This window comes from Schistocerca gregaria, chromosome 4 (assembly GCF_023897955.1).
Source record: "Schistocerca gregaria isolate iqSchGreg1 chromosome 4, iqSchGreg1.2, whole genome shotgun sequence".
In the NCBI taxonomy this organism is placed as follows: Eukaryota; Metazoa; Arthropoda; class Insecta; order Orthoptera; family Acrididae; genus Schistocerca; species Schistocerca gregaria.
Genome location: NC_064923.1, coordinates 519,872,585 through 519,890,292, shown reverse-complemented (window position 1 = coordinate 519,890,292; position 17,708 = coordinate 519,872,585). Strand labels below are relative to the sequence as shown.

The 17,708-nt window shown below is 43.4% G+C and overlaps 1 protein-coding gene across 1 annotated transcript in view; it reads left to right on the top strand.

Annotated features, from left to right (window-relative positions):
• Nucleotides 1–3,141: 3,141 nt before the first annotated feature.
• LOC126266679 (ras guanyl-releasing protein 3-like) overlaps nucleotides 3,142–17,708 on the top strand; it is a 350,931-nt gene continuing 336,364 nt past the window's right edge. Inside the window, exon 1 of the mRNA XM_049971101.1 lies at nucleotides 3,142–3,222. Coding sequence (XP_049827058.1) covers nucleotides 3,169–3,222 — 54 coding nt within the window. The 5' untranslated portion in view covers nucleotides 3,142–3,168. The remainder of the gene's footprint in view (nucleotides 3,223–17,708) is intronic.

Genomic DNA, 17,708 nt, shown 5'->3' with positions numbered 1-17,708 from the left:
TAAACAGAACTGGCGCATATGGGGAACCGAAAAGCCCCATGTTGCAGTCCCATCGTCCCTGCATACTCAAAAAGTACTGGTCTGGGCCGCCATTTCTTCCAAAGGAATCATTGGCCCATTTTTCAGATCCGAAACGATTACTGCATCACGCTATCTTGACGCTCTTCGTGAATTTGTGGCGGTACAAACTGCCTTAGACGACACTGCGAACACCTCGTGGTTTATGCAAGATGGTGCCTGGCCACATCGCACGGCCGACGTCTTTAATTTCCTGAATGAATATTTCGATGATCGTGTGTTTGCTTTGGCCTACCGAAACATACAGGAGGCGGCGTGGATTGGCCTCCCTATTCGCCAGACATGAACCCCTGTGACTTCTTTCTGTGGGGACACTTGAAAGACCAGGTGTACCGCCAGAATCCAGAAACAATTGAACAGCTGAAGCAGTACATCTCATTTGCATGTGAAGCCATTCCGCCAGACACGTTGTCAAAGATTTCGGGTAATTTCATTCAGAGACTACGCCATATTATTGCTACGCATGGTGGATATGTGGAAAATATCGTACTATAGAGTTTCCCAGACCGCAGCGCCATCTGTTATTGACAATTGTAACTACTGTAATTTCGAAAGTTTGTCTGCCTGAAAATGTACTGTTGTCCCAAGCATATTGCAACAAACAGTGTATTTCTATCGCTGCTCGTTTAGTTTGTATTGCCGTTTCAAATATACCGGTCATTTTTGAAACACCCTGTACATTGCAGCCACTGAAAATGATTTCCTTAAAAAATTCTTTAAGATAAACTTGGTTAACGATTTGAAGGAAAATATCTGTCGTAATTTTCAAAGCCAAACGAAGAGTGGAAAATTTGCAAGTCGGATTTCAAATTGACTAGTTTGAGGTCTAGTTTTGGAAAAAAAATATATTTCATTGTTTGAAAGTATCCGAGTAATTAAGAAAAAGTTGATTAATGAATTGGGAGAAAATCACAAAATGGATTTTTGTCCAAATTCCAAACAAAGAGTAGGAAATGGACAAGTTGGGCAACATAAACTCTGGTCAAAATCTGAGAAGGAAGAAAAAATATAAAAAACTGTTAAATGTATTGTGAAGTCATTTGTAAAAAAGTAAGAAATAAAATATATTAGAGGAATATTTGACGCACCTTTAAATGAACTAAAGTCACATAAGAGCAGACTGTACAGTCTACATAATCCACCATCCAGATGTCATCTAGTACTCCTTGCATATGCAGATGTAGCATCACATAACCAAAATATTTTTATGCCATACTTGGGTGGTTTAGAGGGAATATACTGGGTGAAGCTGCATCTTCCACGGAATGGGACTAGCTGTTCGTCAACTGTGAGCGAATCATTGGGAATCATTCTATTTCTACACTTGTCAAGAAATAGTTCCCATACAAAGCGAACAGCTGCAAGTTTGTCATCTACAGATCGAGCTTCACGGGTACGCCTGTCATCAAATCTAATCATTCTCCTTATATCCTCGAATCTGTTTACTGACATGATGGCCTTATATGTAGGATTTGCCTTTTCATCCAAGAATAATTCTCTAATAGGGACATTCCAACTCTTCTCAACACCAGAAAGCAGTAACAGATCAAGAAAACCATTTCAGCAAGCGAAACGTTTTTCCACGTTTTACCACGTAAAGCAGCCACTCTTCTGCCTTCAATACTTGTGCAGTTGATGATTTCCTCTAGTATTTCCTTGGAGATGAAATAGTCCCAGGCATCCTTAGGTTTACAGGTTTTCAAACTATAGGCTGGACCAGGTGCCTTCTTTACGATATTATGGGCAGGCGCACGAAAAGTTGCAGGAGGATCTAATTTCCAAATCGTTCCATTCCGACTAATGTATGTGTGGTCTTCTATACCTTTTTGTGGTGGTTCTTCATTTTCAGACTCTGATGAAGTAATATTATCGGAAGGACTGTCATCTGCCTCAATATTCACATCTGCAGGTTCATTGGCTCCTTCTTCACTACTTGCATCTTCAAAAATATTTCCTTCCTCGCAAGAATCATCTTCTTCAAACCACTGAGCCACTACACTTTCAAAATTAGCTGCATTTGCACGTACTGAGTCTCTTGCTTTGCGTGTCGAAGCCATAGCAAAATGCGTGTCTCTCGAACAGCAGCTTGTGCAGCTCTAAAACGAGTCATACCCGTAACAATATGGGCCTTGCAGCAACAAACAAACCACAGTAACAATGAGGCTGACAAGAGCAGCACAGGATAACAATACTATGCAATAATAAAACATTTGATAGCAAAAAGATCAATAATACACCGACATCGCCAATATGTGAAAGTAGTGTGTATTATTTTTTAGTTATACTATTAGTACTACAGCTACTGTTGCTGTTGACACTTCTGTTGCTGGAAATACCACTACAGTTATTGTTGAATTAATAACTGCTCCCAAACAAATGTTGAAGACAATATAGGCTAATTTATAAATCTGTGAGGGCTTCTGAAGCCCTGCTTATGCATTCACGGTGTATGGGTAAACGTATTGAATTATACAAGAAACTTATAAAGGTATCTCGTTCAGACTTGATAGGAAGAATGTCACTGTGTTAGTGAAAGTGTACTGGAAAACAGTTTGAAATCAAACAAAAAATTACACAATTTGTTTTAAAAATGAAGACATACAAGGGCCTAGGAGGCGCTGTTTATGCATCCTAGGGTTAAAAACAAAAATTAAAATTTGAGTTTTAAATTGTCAGTCGGCAACTCATTTGCTGTTCATGATTTCGAGCGCCTTTCAAAGACGTGTCAAATAATTCTCTATTTTGTTCCTTACTTTTAGACAAACCAGTTCACAAAACATTTGGCTGTAATTTTTTTTTAATTCATTCCATATACACTTTAAGATTTGTGCGTGAACGGGACCTCGTAAAATGTTGACGAGTGCCGGGGAGAGAGGAGTCGGTGTTGTTGTTGTTGGCGCGCTCGGGGCCTGGCGGCGGTATCGCGGGATATCTGCTCGGTCGCGGCCGGCGTGTGAGTCGGCGCGGTGACGGCGCCGGTGCGATAAGCGGGCCGCGCAGCCGGAACACGGCGCAGGAAGAGCGCGCTGACGCAAGCGGTGGCAGGCAGGCGCAGGACGCGGCGCGGCGCGGCGCGACGCTGCAGTCGCCATGTCGGCGTCCCGCCGCAGGGCCGTCTTCGGCAGCGTCGTCCGGCGCGGCAAAGTGAGTACCGCGCCCCGCCGCTCACCGCTCACCGCGCGAAACTTCTGCCACTTCCAGTCAGCACCGTTCTCATCGCCAACAAACGTCGCCGGCACCGCTTCTGTGTGACACCAATTCTTGCTGCAGGACTCGTTTCTCTATTTCCAGAAGGATCTGTGGAGTGTTATAAGTCGTGAAATCTGTTATGCGCGCATGCTGTTACAGAATGGACAGTGATGACTTTCGAGTTATTGGATCCACGCCATCTTCAGAGATTCGTTACTAAGAGATTGTGTTCTATCGCTTGAGCCTTGTCCCACAGTTACGCAGGGTCAGCCATCGTTAATCGCATGTGGCATGTTAATGGTTAAGGGGTGCCCGGATGCCCTTCCCGGTGCCACCCTTACCCCCCGCAACGGAATTAGTGTACCCCAATTGTCTGCGACGAGTGTAATCCATAGAATAGTGCGAAAGTGTTCAGATGTCTGTAAGCCGTGTAACTGAGGCGGAACATGGGAACCAGCCCGGTATTCACCTAGCGGACTGAGGAAAACCGCCTAAAAACCACATCCAGACTGGCCGACACATCGGCTCTCGTCGTTAATCCGCCGGGCTGATTCGATCTGGGGCCTGCGCGCCTACCCGAGTCCAGGAAGCAGTGCGTTAGCGCTCTCGGCTACCATGGCGGGTTTACTAAGAGACTGTGTTATACATCAAATACAACCCTCCCCCCTCCCCCCCTTCTATATACATAAAGAATGAATCAGCTATCCCTACCTATGAGTTTTATGCGTCCCGCAACGCCTTCAAAACCCAAACACGAAATTTTATATTCTCTCGCTCATTATGTGCGCACTGATAGTCCTACAGAAAAAGTGAACAAGATCTCTCTGTAGGAAATTTAATGTAGTTAATGGACTCTAGCGGAAACGCGTCCTCGTACAAAATAACTACATCAAATTTCCTGCAAAAAGGCGCTGTTCTTTTTTTCTGTAGTGCTAATACTTTGCATATAACGAGCGAGAGAATTTGAAAATCTTGTGTGTGGTATCTGGAGGCGTTATGGATTGTGTAAAACCCGTGGGTAGGGACAACTGAATCACTCTATATGAAATGGTTTGAATTATGGAATCCAAGTTTTTTAGTGGTTCATTACTGAGAATTTGTTTGCGTATATTACAACAAATACAACGATCCCGTTCTCTACCCCTTCTTTTTCCTCGCGTATACAATGTAAAAACTACTTATACTAACTTGTAATTGGAGGAGATAAAAAGAAACGCTTCTGTTGAGTGGCACAAATGTCACACACGTACTGTTGAAGGATATGACGCTGGACTTCCCTTAACACCAATGTTCAGGGTTGTTTTGACTGTTTTATATGCAACACGTTGACAGTGGAATCTGGAATGCAGCTCGTGTGTTCCACTATCAACAGAGAATTAATATAAACGTGTCGGCTGTTCTTGTATACGACCATCTGATTGGTTCGCATCCTCTGCCTAAGACTATCGGTGGAGAAAATTGCGTGGTTTTCTCCACGAAGTACTACTGTTAATGTTGGAGAACGCTCCGCTAGTACGCAGGCAGCAATCGTCCATCAAGAAGGCCCCCACTGCTTTTTACTGTTGATGTCAGGGAACAAGCAGTCAATGCTTTCCCCAACTGCTGGACTGGGAGGGGTCCACCAGTACTGTGGTCACCGCGTTCTCCCGACTTGATTTCTATGGATTTATTCTTATACGGGGAGGACAAATATTTAGTGTACAAGAGACCAAAAAACACGTCAGAAGAACTGGTTGCCCGTTTCGCTGAATATTAGAGTTGTTTTGAGCATGTTAGACTATAATTAATACACAGACGCCAATTCTGAATAAAGGTAGACGAATGACATTTTCAGCAACATGTCTGAAACGATATTCATGACGCAGTAGTTTGAGCAACATCTCTGAAGATCATTTGTGTCAAAACGTTCTTAGATCCCTAGCGAGGTAGATCTGACAATAAAAGAATGTTTATTTTTATTTCCTTTAAACACTCTAAAAATTATAATACTTTGTGTGTGTGTGTGTGTGTGTGTGTGTGTGTGTGTGTGTGTGTGTGTGTGTGTGTACATCCATGTGCATGTTAATATATGATAAGTCGCTTAAGAGATAACACTCATCTTCTTTCGTGAACTTTCCCAGACATCGAAACGGTGTTTTCAGCAAAAGATGGTATGCAGAGTGGAACGTTGTTTTGTCTATGTTACATCTGCACTGTTACACGGGCCGAGATACTGAAGCGAATTTGTGTATATGTCTGTCTGTGTGTGCGTTTAATGAAGCACATATTTCTTTAATGGCATTGGAAAGCTTTCGAAAAAGTCAGTAAGCTTGTTATTGTTCGCGTTCAAACTTTTCGCAAAAAGTATCGGAGAAATTAGCTAAAATTTAAAGGCAAGGCGTCCAGAACCAGCTGTTGCTGTGTAATAACGGCCAAGAGTTGTTCTCACACCAGGTTCGTAGTTATATGCAGCAAGAAGATAGGCGTAAGGTATTAACATAAAACATATTTTCTCTTGGCCCTTATTTATACGATATAAATATAGGGGCAGCTACGATTATTGTAAATGAAACTACACGCTTCCTTCTAGTGATCAGAAGAAGCTAAGGAAAACTACTTGATGTGCGTGTTCACAGAAGAAGAAGGAAACAGCAGACTCGATAGGCCTGATACAACGACGGAGCCTAGCATGGAAACCCCACTCAGCGGTGTTTATACAACAATAGCCGATTCCAGCCGTTTTGCCTTCCAGTCTTGGCACTTGACTGAAATACTTAATCAAAAAGTCTCGGAGCCAACATTAACAACTCACAAATCCCTAGAGTTAACTCTGTAAGTGATTACTAATACCGTTAAAAAAAGTATATCGTTCCATTTAAAAGAACTGTGATTGTTTCAGTATCCTAGTTGACACAAAAGGTTCTCAGAAGATCAACAATGCAACAACATAACATGTTCCAGTCCGTACTATCACTTACCGAAAACCTAATTTCGAGCTGTCAAACCTTTCATGAAATAAAAGTGATGTTACGTTTTACTTGCAAAGCAAAGCTCCGCGTTCTGGCCCTGATGGGCCAATCGGGATCGACCGACCGCCATGTCGGCCTCTTTCACTGACATCATGGATGCGGTACGGCGTGACATGGGGCAACCGCACTGCCCTCCCGACCTTTGTCGGCTTTCTTGTCCTTGGAGCCGCTAACTAGCAATCAGGTAGCTCTTCATTTGGCTGCACGAGGATCAGTGCACCCCGTTCCAGTCGTCCCGTCAAGGAAATATCCCTGGCAGTACCGGGAGTCGAACATGTGTCCTCCGCAAAGCCGCCAAACCCACAGCCGCCAAACCCGCTCACCGCTGAGCTACGGAGGCGGACTCGATGCATATAGAATATAACACAATAAAAAGCGAATATTAACATGGCTGAACGTATATGAAAATGGAAGCGAATTCTCTAGAAGGGGGATACCAGCCACAATTGCCGTACGCTCATTCCGATAAACATGGGTAAGCAAACCAACCGTTTAAGGGGTAAATGCGACTTCGTGATTTTCACCACTACTGACTTCAGTATGAACTATTGTTCTGTTCAGTACGACTGCGTTTGAAATGTTAAGTCAGTAACGGCCGTAACCACTCATTCGTAATCGTTTCCCAAACGCCTCGTTGGTGGATCCACTCTTATTGGAACTTCTTCGCTCCTATTATCGTGCTCTTTCACCTGCGTGAGTTCTCGCTATTAATTTCGTTTTCGCTTTGGGTGGGAGAGAGTGAAGCGAAAAATTATCACGGAACGTTTCATGCCATGTCTAATTTCAACGTAAAACTTCTTTTGGCTGCTTCTTACAATCAAAATATTGTCTAGTGAAAGCAAAACAAGAGGAATAATCAATTTTTCCACGGGCAACAGAGTACGGCCACTGTCTACCAGCGACAAGTATTTCGCTTGCTTTTCTACGTAAACATGGCGCAGCTATCTGTTGTTTACGGATCAGACTGTGAGACGCTCGTGGCCTTGTGGTTAGCGTTGCTGCCTCTCGACCTCGGGGTCCCGGATTCGATTCCCGACCGGGTCGGGGATTTTTTCCTGCTCGGGACTGTGTGTGCGTGTGTGTACGTATGTGTGCGCGCGTGCGTATGTGTGTATGTTGTCCTCATTATCATTTCATCATCATCGAACGCAAGTCGCCGCGCCGAAGTGGTGTCCACTAAAAGGGCTTGCACCAGGCGGCCGAATTCCCTAGAAGGAGGATTTCAGCAACGATTGGCATACGTTCATTTCTTTCGTTTCATGGATTAGGCTCGTATCATTAGTTTTAGTCGATGACAAGATCATGGCAGGTGTTCATGACAATGATAACGTTCCTGTACACAAAGCAAATCTAGCAGATTTGCTGAAACGTTCTCCTTAACCTTCTGACATCGGCCCCTTTGATCAGCCCCTACTTCTTTGCTTTCGGCCTTGCCACTGTGGCAACACCGGTTCTCATCAGATCACCGAAGTTTTATGCGCTGCTCGGGCTGGGCTGGCACTTGGGTGGGTGACCATCCGGTATGCCGGACTCTGTTGGTAAGCGGGGTGCACTCAGCTCTTGTGAGGCAAACTGAGGAGCTACTTGATTGAGAAGCAGCGGCTCTGGCATCGTAAACTGACATACGCCGGGAGAGCGGTGTGCTGACCACATGCCCCTTCATATCCACATCCAATAACGCCTGTGTGCTGAGGATGACACGGCGGTCGGTCAGTACCGTTGAGTCTTCATGGCTGTTCTGGCGGAGTTTAGGTTTTAGAGACTTGCTTCTGTAATGTTAAATATTGCAGGAAATAGCTTCGACACTACCATGGATCTCAAGGCTGGGGTGATGACAGCTGTTCAGGATAAGAGAATATCTGCTTAGCATATGATCATTGTTACGAAATTTGTGAATTCCACGTAATCACCGTTTTGCACAGATGCTACGTTGAGACACTACATGCTCGAAAGAAGTGTACACAGCTGTACAAATCCTATCGTACCTTTTGTTGATTATCTGTACAGGTCTTTGCTATTGGTGCGTTGTATTACATTTTAATTCGTGCTGTCGACAGCAAATCTTCTTGTGGCTCATTACGTCTATTACACGGGGGTGACATATTCTAGCATAGAACGTACAATAAGTTAATCTCCTTACTGCGACAAATATTGACCAAGATTTGTGGATAATCAGTGGAAAGCCTCCAGCAGAATTCACTTCGTCTTTATCTGATTTATGGATGTCTCAGATGTTATGCATTTTTAGCGGGTAGCTTGTTCCAGTGACATTGTGATCTGTCAACTACATGTTTTGCGCGTGTGCGACTTTCATGTGCTTTTTTGAATAATTTACGACCGGTTAATTACTACGCGGGTCTTAGAATTCAGAGAATTCCCTGTAATCCTCTTGTTGCCCATTATGGCAGGTTCATATATGTGATTCGTAAAATATGTGCAAGTCACTAGCAAGATGAAATACGTTGTTTCTTAATGAAGTACCATAACAGCATATGAAGAATTAATCCTGTAAGAGCCTTCGGCTATTGTTTCTTAATGTCTCTCATGGAAGTATATCTAGTCTGTCTACACTGGATACGTATAACATTATAATGGAATAAACTTCATTTCCTCTACTGCATCTCACCAAAAACTACGTAACCGGTTCAACATTAGGTAAACAAAGGTATGGAAACCTTTGCGGCACGTATAATGAACTCATGTGGCATTCGATAGTGTACAACCATAAATTATTCATATTCCTGAAGCAATGCTAAGCAGCAAGTGAATTGAAGAGACCGATTCTTGGGAAAATTTCATTTATCCGAAATGAGGGCAACCACGATTAACTTTTTTATTTTTGAGCTTGTATTTTATACCATCCTCTTTGCTGTTTCGAACGTGCACCAGCGATGATAGGCTATCTTACCCTCTTCGATAAATACTTGTGTTTCATTCTGAGCGCTGAACACAAATTCTGCTCCGAGAAAGTTACTGACGGCTTAGGACTCCACTTTCGATGACCGCCCCTTGTATACAGCTCGGCATTAATTGTAAGAGCTCCTGTACATCTCCCTATAGTACAAAGCTGCTAGTTACTTCACACTGAACTGATAGCGCTTGGTGCTTCTGCGAGATGTTCCTGGGTAACCGTGTTCTATTCAGTTGTAATGGACGACACGTGACATGGTACTGGAAGCTAAACAAGAAACACCTTCCGCTGGTGACGAAAGATCTCTTGAACGCCATGGAGACGTCAGCCGGAGGTTACCTTGCTGTAGGCGCGTTGGTTCTCCAGTGACTAGGCGAACAACAGTTTACCACAGGAGACTCGTGCCCATGTCCTCATGATGTGTAGTTGTTAAAGATACCTGCAACGCTACCTACTCTGGGGACCAGTAGTGTGGCGACTCTGCAAGGTAAGAATTGTTGGGGGGCTGTGGGGCGCTCTTGCCCAGTTATACGGTTAGCAAGGCGGACTAGCAGTCTGCACTGGCAGAGGAGACTTCCGGGAACGAACCCCAACCTCGCAACTGGATCGCTGCGTCTGGCGTCGGTGGATACCTAGAGGATCAGTTGCTGAGAGAGCCTCAGTTGGACCGTCAGCCGAAGCTGGACCCTCTACCAGGTGGTCCTACAGGATGGCGAGAAGCGGTAGGTGCTCCAGCGGATTGTAGGTGAGCGACAACGGCCCAACGGCTGTAGCCCCCTTTTCGGTGATCACCGATTATTTATCACTGGATGGTCAGTATTTATATGTGCCAGGGAAGCTTGTTAAGTAGATTCCCGAGGTATAACGTACTCCACATGTCGCAATCCCGCCAAGTGTCTCAGGTTTCTGCCGTACCGCTGGACACTGACTGAGCATTAGTAGCGGTGTAACGATACCTGCGCGGTAGCGAAATGCTGTGCTCTTGACTACGGCAGCAGTATGACGATGGCGGTGGGTACTTGCACAGGCCCACGCCATTACACTACTGATGTATCATTCTAGGACAACACAGCAGGAAAGCATTTCTCATACGTCACTGTAGTTTACTCTACAATCACCTGATACCCATTTCAGTGGCACCTTTATTAGTTTTTGCAAAATCATCGGATGACCACACACTCTATGTCCACTTTATACTTGATTTTACAAAAATGGTTCAAATGGCTCTGAGCACTATGGTACTTAACTTCTAAGGTCATCAGTCCCCTAGAACTTAGAACTACTTAAACCTAACTAACCTAGGGACATCAGACACATCCATGCCCGAGGCGACCGTAGCAGTCGCGCGGTTCCAGACTGTAGCGCCTAGAACCGCTCGGCCACTCTGGCCTGAACTCTTTTTTCGATTTACTCTTTAGGTTGTTCATTCCAGTCAGCATGTCATGTAATTTCCTCAAATTAAGGCCGATATTTGATATTAGAAGACTTCTCTTTGCCAAGAATGCCCTTTTTGCCATTGCTAGTCTGCTTTTGACGTCCTACTTGCTCCGTCCGTCATTGGTTATTTTACTGCCTAAGTAGCAGAATTCCTTAACTTCATTTACTTTGTGATCATCAATCCTGACGTTAAAAAGTTTCTCGCTGTTCTCATTTCTACTACTTCACATTGCCTTCGTCTTTCTTGGATTTACTCTCAATTTATACTCTGCACTCATTAGACCGTTCATTCGATTGAGCAGATCATGTATTTCTTCTTCACTTTCACTCAGGATAGCAATGTCATCAGCGAATCGAATCATTAATATCCTTTCACCTTGAATTTTAATTCCACTTGTATTTTAATTTTTTTTATTTCCATCATTGCTTCCTCAATGAACAGAGTGAACAGTTTGGGGAGGGGCTACATCCCTGTCTTACACCCTTTTTCATCCGAGCGCTTCGTTTTTGGTCGTCCACTCTTATTATCCACTCTTGGGTCTCATACATTTTGTATATTACCCGTGTCTTCCTATAGCTTACCCCTATTTTTTCAGACTATCGAATATCTTCCACCGTTTTACAATGTAGAACGCTTTTTCCAGGTCGACAGATCCTATGAAAGTGTCTTGATTTTTCTTTAGTTTTGCTTCCACTATCAACGGCAACGTCAGAATTGCCTCTTTGGTGCCTTTACCTTTTTTAAAGTGAAACTGATCGTCATATAGCACGTCCTCAATTTTCTTTTCCATTCTTACAGGTATTATTCTTGTCATCAACTTGGATTCACGAGCTGTTAAGCTGATTGTGTGATAATTCTTGCACTCTTCAGATCTTGCAGTCTTCGGAATTGTGCGGATGTTCCTTTTGGAAAGTCAGGTGGTATGTCGCCAGACTCATACATTCTACACACCAGCAAGAGTAGACGTGTTGTTTTCACTTGTCCCGAGTTTTACCAACACAAACTCACACAGGCTGACTTTTTATAGATTTAGATTTATTGTTGAGGAGTAGCTTTTGTAATCTCACTTATCATTTCTTTTTAAATCTTGCTTTAAATTTATATTTTTCTACTTCTCTTAATGTTACTGCAGTTTTCTTATGATAAGTAAATAACAGGTCTGGAAGAAGCCAGCGACGTGAGGTTGTATGGCCACAGTGAACTGGGGGCGCTGTGTAGGGCGCTATGAGGCATACTCGTGTGTTTGACAAGTTTTATCTGATAACAGGTCTCAGCCGCGTCGGCGCAGGGACGTAACAGATTTTACAGCTGCTGCTTTAGTCTCCCTGTCGAAGCTCTGTCTGTTTTTCTCGTAGGCTGTCTAAGAATATTGTGATCGGAGAAAATGATAAAACAGTTACAAATATTCTTTGGGAGCCAATATATAGATCACTCACAACGCTACAAGTAGCTTCCATTCGTGTTTCATGCATCTCGAATGAGAGAAAAATTACCGTGTTACTCTACACATGTTCTAGCCTCTCTAATCTGTTCGTTGATATCATTAAAAATATGCGAAGCATGCAGCACAAATGTTTTACGATCCTTCTGATACACTGGTTCAGTAAATTTACCCAATAGCGCACAGCGAGAAAGCCTCACTTTCTTTCAACAGAAAAACAGGTCTCTGAATTTCTTCTGTCTTCTCTTTAACCCACACTTGATGAAGATCCCGCAATAACCTCGTATGCATGGTTCTTTCCCAGAATTTCTGCAGTAAAATGAGTCTTCGATTCATTGTGTTTACAATTTATCTATACCACTGCATAGTTTTTCTCTATTTCTTCAGCGTTATGGATTCAGTCCAGAGCTTCGTTACTAATGATGTAAGTAAACTCAACTGGGTTTTTCTTTGTTTACTTTAAACACATCGGATTTACTTGCATTGAGGACTCTATGATATGCATTTTCTGTTTTTTAATTCTTACAGGAAATTGGACTTCTCTGTGAATTGGACTTCATCGCCACGCACCGTGTGGTGACTTGCGGAATATGTATGTAGATGAAGATGTAGAACAACACTCTGTTTACGCGTACAACAGAAAATGGTTGAAATTCTTCTTCTGACCGTTCTCTCTACAAGAAACCGCAGTAGTTGGCACGGGCAAGGAACCAACTGATATTCATCATCATATACTTCACAGTATGCGTGAACTTTTTCCTGTGCCCCGAAACACTGCGTACATGTGAGACGACATCTTATCCTATGTCATAACTGACCTTAGGATTGTATTAGTACGATAAGTGAGAGTTGTTCTTTCTTTAAAAATTATGACAGAACACATAAAATAATACACATTTTCTACATGATGCAACGGGTTTTGTGGCAAAAATCAAGAACTTCAAAACTTACAGAGTTCGCCAACGTAAGTCCGCCCCTTTGTGGAGATTTATGAAAAAGACTTTTCTAATCGCTTTACTATTTTTTTAGTTTGGGTGTTGTGTTTTATACGTCCAGTTTTTGCCTTAGAGGACATCTTCGGTAACAACATAATGATAGAAGATCGTTAAAGTGAGGCATTCAATGGCACCAACTTGGAATAGACCATCTTCCATATAATATAATGCACCATAGTTCTGGTTATTGTAACATCTTTATACCGTATGTTAAGTTCTCCTTTGCTGGGACAGCTATTGTAAAGAAAATTGCAGCCTTATTGTCAACCAGTATTAACACTGAATATGGGAAACTCAGCTCGCACTTTTCTCATATGACATTCTGGATCAAGGAAGCCAGGGAGATGCATATCTTGATTTTCGAAAAGCTTGTTATCAAAAGTAGGATCGTAGGGCATATCAAGCCAAGTTTGTGCCTGGATTGATGATTTTATCTCGGATCATCGACAGATGATTTCAGGTATGCGTCATGGAAGTGTTTTGGAAGACTTGTTGTTCAGGTTGTGTATTAATGACCTTGTGGACAATACTAATACGTGGGCGTACTGTAAAGTAATGCCTTATAATTTCTTATGTGAAAACTGTGAAGGATTTTTAAATGAAACAAACCCTGTTAACATTCTGCTTCTTTATCTACATACTTATTTCTCAATGTAATCGCTGTAGCGACGAACACATTTCTCCCAGCGAGTGATCAGTTTGTTGACACTCTGCTGTAGAGCGTTTGACTTTCTTGAAAGAAACACAACCTCACATCTCCTTGCGTCACTTGAGCACTATGGAAGTGAGGTCTTCGAAAGTGTTACTTAAGTTCTAGGATCAGATGAAAATAGGAGGCCAGGTCAGGACCGTATGGAGGATAATCGATGACAGTGAAACCAAGGCGTCGGATTGATGCAGATATCGCAGCGCTCGCGAGTAGTCTGACATTCTCTGGCTCAAGGAGAAGGTGCTCCATTTGTGGACGAATTCTTCGAATTCGTGCTTTCAATTGCTTTACACACCGCCACATTATACGGTGCAATTCGGAGGCCTCTAGCGACAGAAGTCTACAGTTTGTGTCAGCGAGGCTGGAACGTCGACTGAGTGATCTGCATGATACGTAACACCTGAACAGACGTACACTACTTTTACATGCGGCACATCTTCCGAAAGACGAAAATCAAATTTCGCGTTTACATGTTAAGGCCTATTATCCTAGTCAAATGTTGCGTATGGAAATCAGTTGTTCCAATTTATAATTTAGTCGGCACAATCGCTATTTCTTTTCAGTTAAATATTGTATTACAAAAAGACAGCTTCATTTCTACTTTTTATTCGCTATGAAAAAAGTACTCAGTCCATATTAACCGAACGTTTTTCGAACAAGTAGTAGCCTGCCAGCACAAGCACGTTTCAAAAACGGTTGTGCGTTTACATGTTTACGAAAATAAATTGTGGAAATAGGAAACCGGCAGTAAGAAGTGGATCTGCAGAATCGATTGCCGGCCTTGGTGGCCGAGCGATTCTAGGCTCTTCAGTCGGGAACCGCGCGACTGCTACGGTCGCAGGTTCGAATCCTGCATCGGGCATGGATGTGTGTGATGTCCTTAGATTAGTTAGGTTTAAGTAGTTCTAAGTTCTAGGGGACTGATGACCTCAGAAGTTAAGTCCCATTGTGCTCAGAGCCATTTGAACCAGAATCGCCTTTGGAGTGTTTACATGATCAACCAAAAGCAGTACTGGGAAATCGATCTATGAAATTCAGTTAATTGAACATTTATGTTAACACTAATCAATACCCATTGTTGATCAGAGCCGAGCTAACCGTGAAAGTACTGTGGCGCTACGCGGAGGACCTGAAACACATGCTTTTAGCCTGAAGAGGTGCAGTCTATCAGAAGCGATTCGCGATAAACCTCCACAGGGAAATTCCCTCACTATATGACTCAGCACCTTCCTTGCTTACACAATAAAGCGCCAAAGAAACTGGTACAGGCATTCGTATTCAAATGCAGAAGCCGGCCGGTGTGGCCATGCGGTTAAAGGCGCTTCAGTCTGGAACCGCGCATCCGCTACGGTCGCAGGTTCGAATCCTGCCTCGGGCATGGATGTGTGTGTTGTCCTTAGGTTAGTTAGGTTTAAGTACTTCTAAGTTCTAGGGGATCGATAACCTCAGCTGTTAAGTCCCATAGTGCTCAGAGCCATTTTCAAATGCAGAGATATGTCAACAGGCAGAATACGGTATTGCGGTCGGAAACGCCTATATAAGCCAAGTGTCTAGCACAATTGTTAGATGGGTTACTACTGCTACAATGGAAGGTCATCAAGATGTAAGTGAGTTTGAAAGTGGTGTTATATCAAATGCACGAGCGATGGGACGCAGCGTTTCCGAAGTAGCGATGAAGTACCGTGAATATCTGGAATCCGGTAAAACATCAAATCTACGACATCGCTGCGCCCGGAAAAAGATCCTGCGGGACCAACTACGACTGAAGAGGAACGTTCAACGTGACAAGTTCAACCCTCCCGCAAGTTGATGCAGATTTCAGTGCTGGGCCATCAACAAGTGTCAGCGTGCGAACCATTCAACGAAGCGTCATCGATATGGGCTTTCGGAGCCGAAGGCCCACTTGTGTACCCTTGATGACTGCACGACACAAGCTCTACGCCTCGCCTGCGCCCGTAAACACCGACATTAGACTGTTAATGACTGGAAACATGTTGCCTGGTCGGACGAGTCTCGTTTCAAGTTGTATCGAACGGATGGACGTGAATCCCTGGACCCTGCAAGTCAGCAGGGGACTGTTCAAGCTGGTGGAAGCTCTTCAATGGTGTGGGGCGTGTACAGTTGGAGTGATGTAGGACCCCTGTCACTCATGGGTACGGCTCTGACAGGTGGCACATCAGTAAGCATCCTGTCTGGTCATCTACATCCATTCATGTCCATTGCGCATTCCGACGGACTTGGACAATTCCAGCCGAACAATGCGACACCCCACAGTCCATAACTGTTACAGAGTGGCTCCAGGAACACTCTTCTGGGTATAAACACTTCCGCTGACCACCAAACTCCCAAGACATGAGCATTACTAAACGTATGTGGGATCTCGGTCCAGCACACAGTTTTAATCTGCCAGGAAGTTTCATATCTGGGACGCCTGGCAACGTGCTATTCAGATGAGATCTCCACCCTCTCATACTCTAACCGATTTATGAGCAGCCCTGCAGGATTCATGGTGTCATTTCGCTCCAGCACTACTTCAGACGTTAGTGGAGTCTTTGGCGCGTTGTGTTGCGGCACTTCTGCGTGCTCGCGGGGGACCTACAAGATATTGGGCAGATATACCAGTTTCTTTGGCTCTTCAGTGTATGATTCGTATATGCAGTGAGTTTTAGACTGTCACCAATGTGTTGTATTACAGTTGCTATGGAATAAAGATGAACTCTCGGATATTCTATTTAGGATTACGTTAGAAAAAAACAGGAGGTTTGGTACTTTAATAGCGGCAACTATTTATTTACAGCTCGTACAAAATAGGTATGCGTTTCAAAGTTTTACTGAGCTTGAAAGTAGTCACCAGCGTTGTTTGTAACCCGTTGCCAGCGACGTGGAAGTCGTAGGATACTCTTAGCCGTGCCAGTTGTGTTGACAGTTCGAGCTCCGCGGTCTATTGCCCGACGAATTTGTAGCAGTTCTGAAGCGAATGCCGTGAAGCGTTTCCTTCAGTTTAGAAATCGAGTTGAACTCACGAGGGCTTAAGTCAGGGGAGTGCAGTACTTCCGTCTCTATGCTGTTCATTTTTGGAACACAACCTACGACCAGATTAAAGACAGAAGCGATTACACTTTCTGCAGGACCTAATCATCACTTTGCAGGACAATGCTCAAGCAGCTACAGTGGAAACTGTTATTGATTTGTTTGACTGATGGGGCTGCTAAGTGCTATACCACCTACTGCACTCCCCTAACTTAAGTCCTCGTGAGTTCAACTCGACTTCTAAACTGAAGGAAACACTTCACGGCATTCGCTGCAGAACTGCAACAAATTCGTCGGGCAACAGACCGCGCCACTCGTACTGTCACTACATTTGGCACTGCTAAGAGTATCCTACGACTTGCACATCGCTGGCAACGAGCTATACACAATGCTGGTGACTACTTTGAAGGTCAGTAAAACTTTGAAACGCATATCTATTTTGTACGAGCTGTAAATAAATAGTTGTCACTATTGAAGTTCCAGCCCTCATTGGTAGTGTTTTATGTTCCTTACCTTCTAATTTATTTTACATTAAACTCTGGTGTTATGAAAGCCTGCCTGTTGTTGATTCTTCTAAATCTGCTGTCTTAAATGTCGCTTGTTATCGAAAAAAAGTGGTAATGTATTTACCGCCTGTCAGAATTAAAGGCATTAAATGGCATATTATCTATATTTTATTCTCATTTCCTGTAAAACTTCAATAAAATGTTCGTAATGGAGTATAAATATAGTTGACAAGTTTACAAACTTCCACCTTCGTTCTGGATGGGCTTGTAATGGAAATAAATATGTGATCTGTAGGAAACGAAAATTAATTGCCCTAGAATTTATGTTACCCTTGTGTTATCACTTCTACAACATGATTTGTGTATTTTAACTTTAATCCACAAAACTGGTTTTGGGAACCTG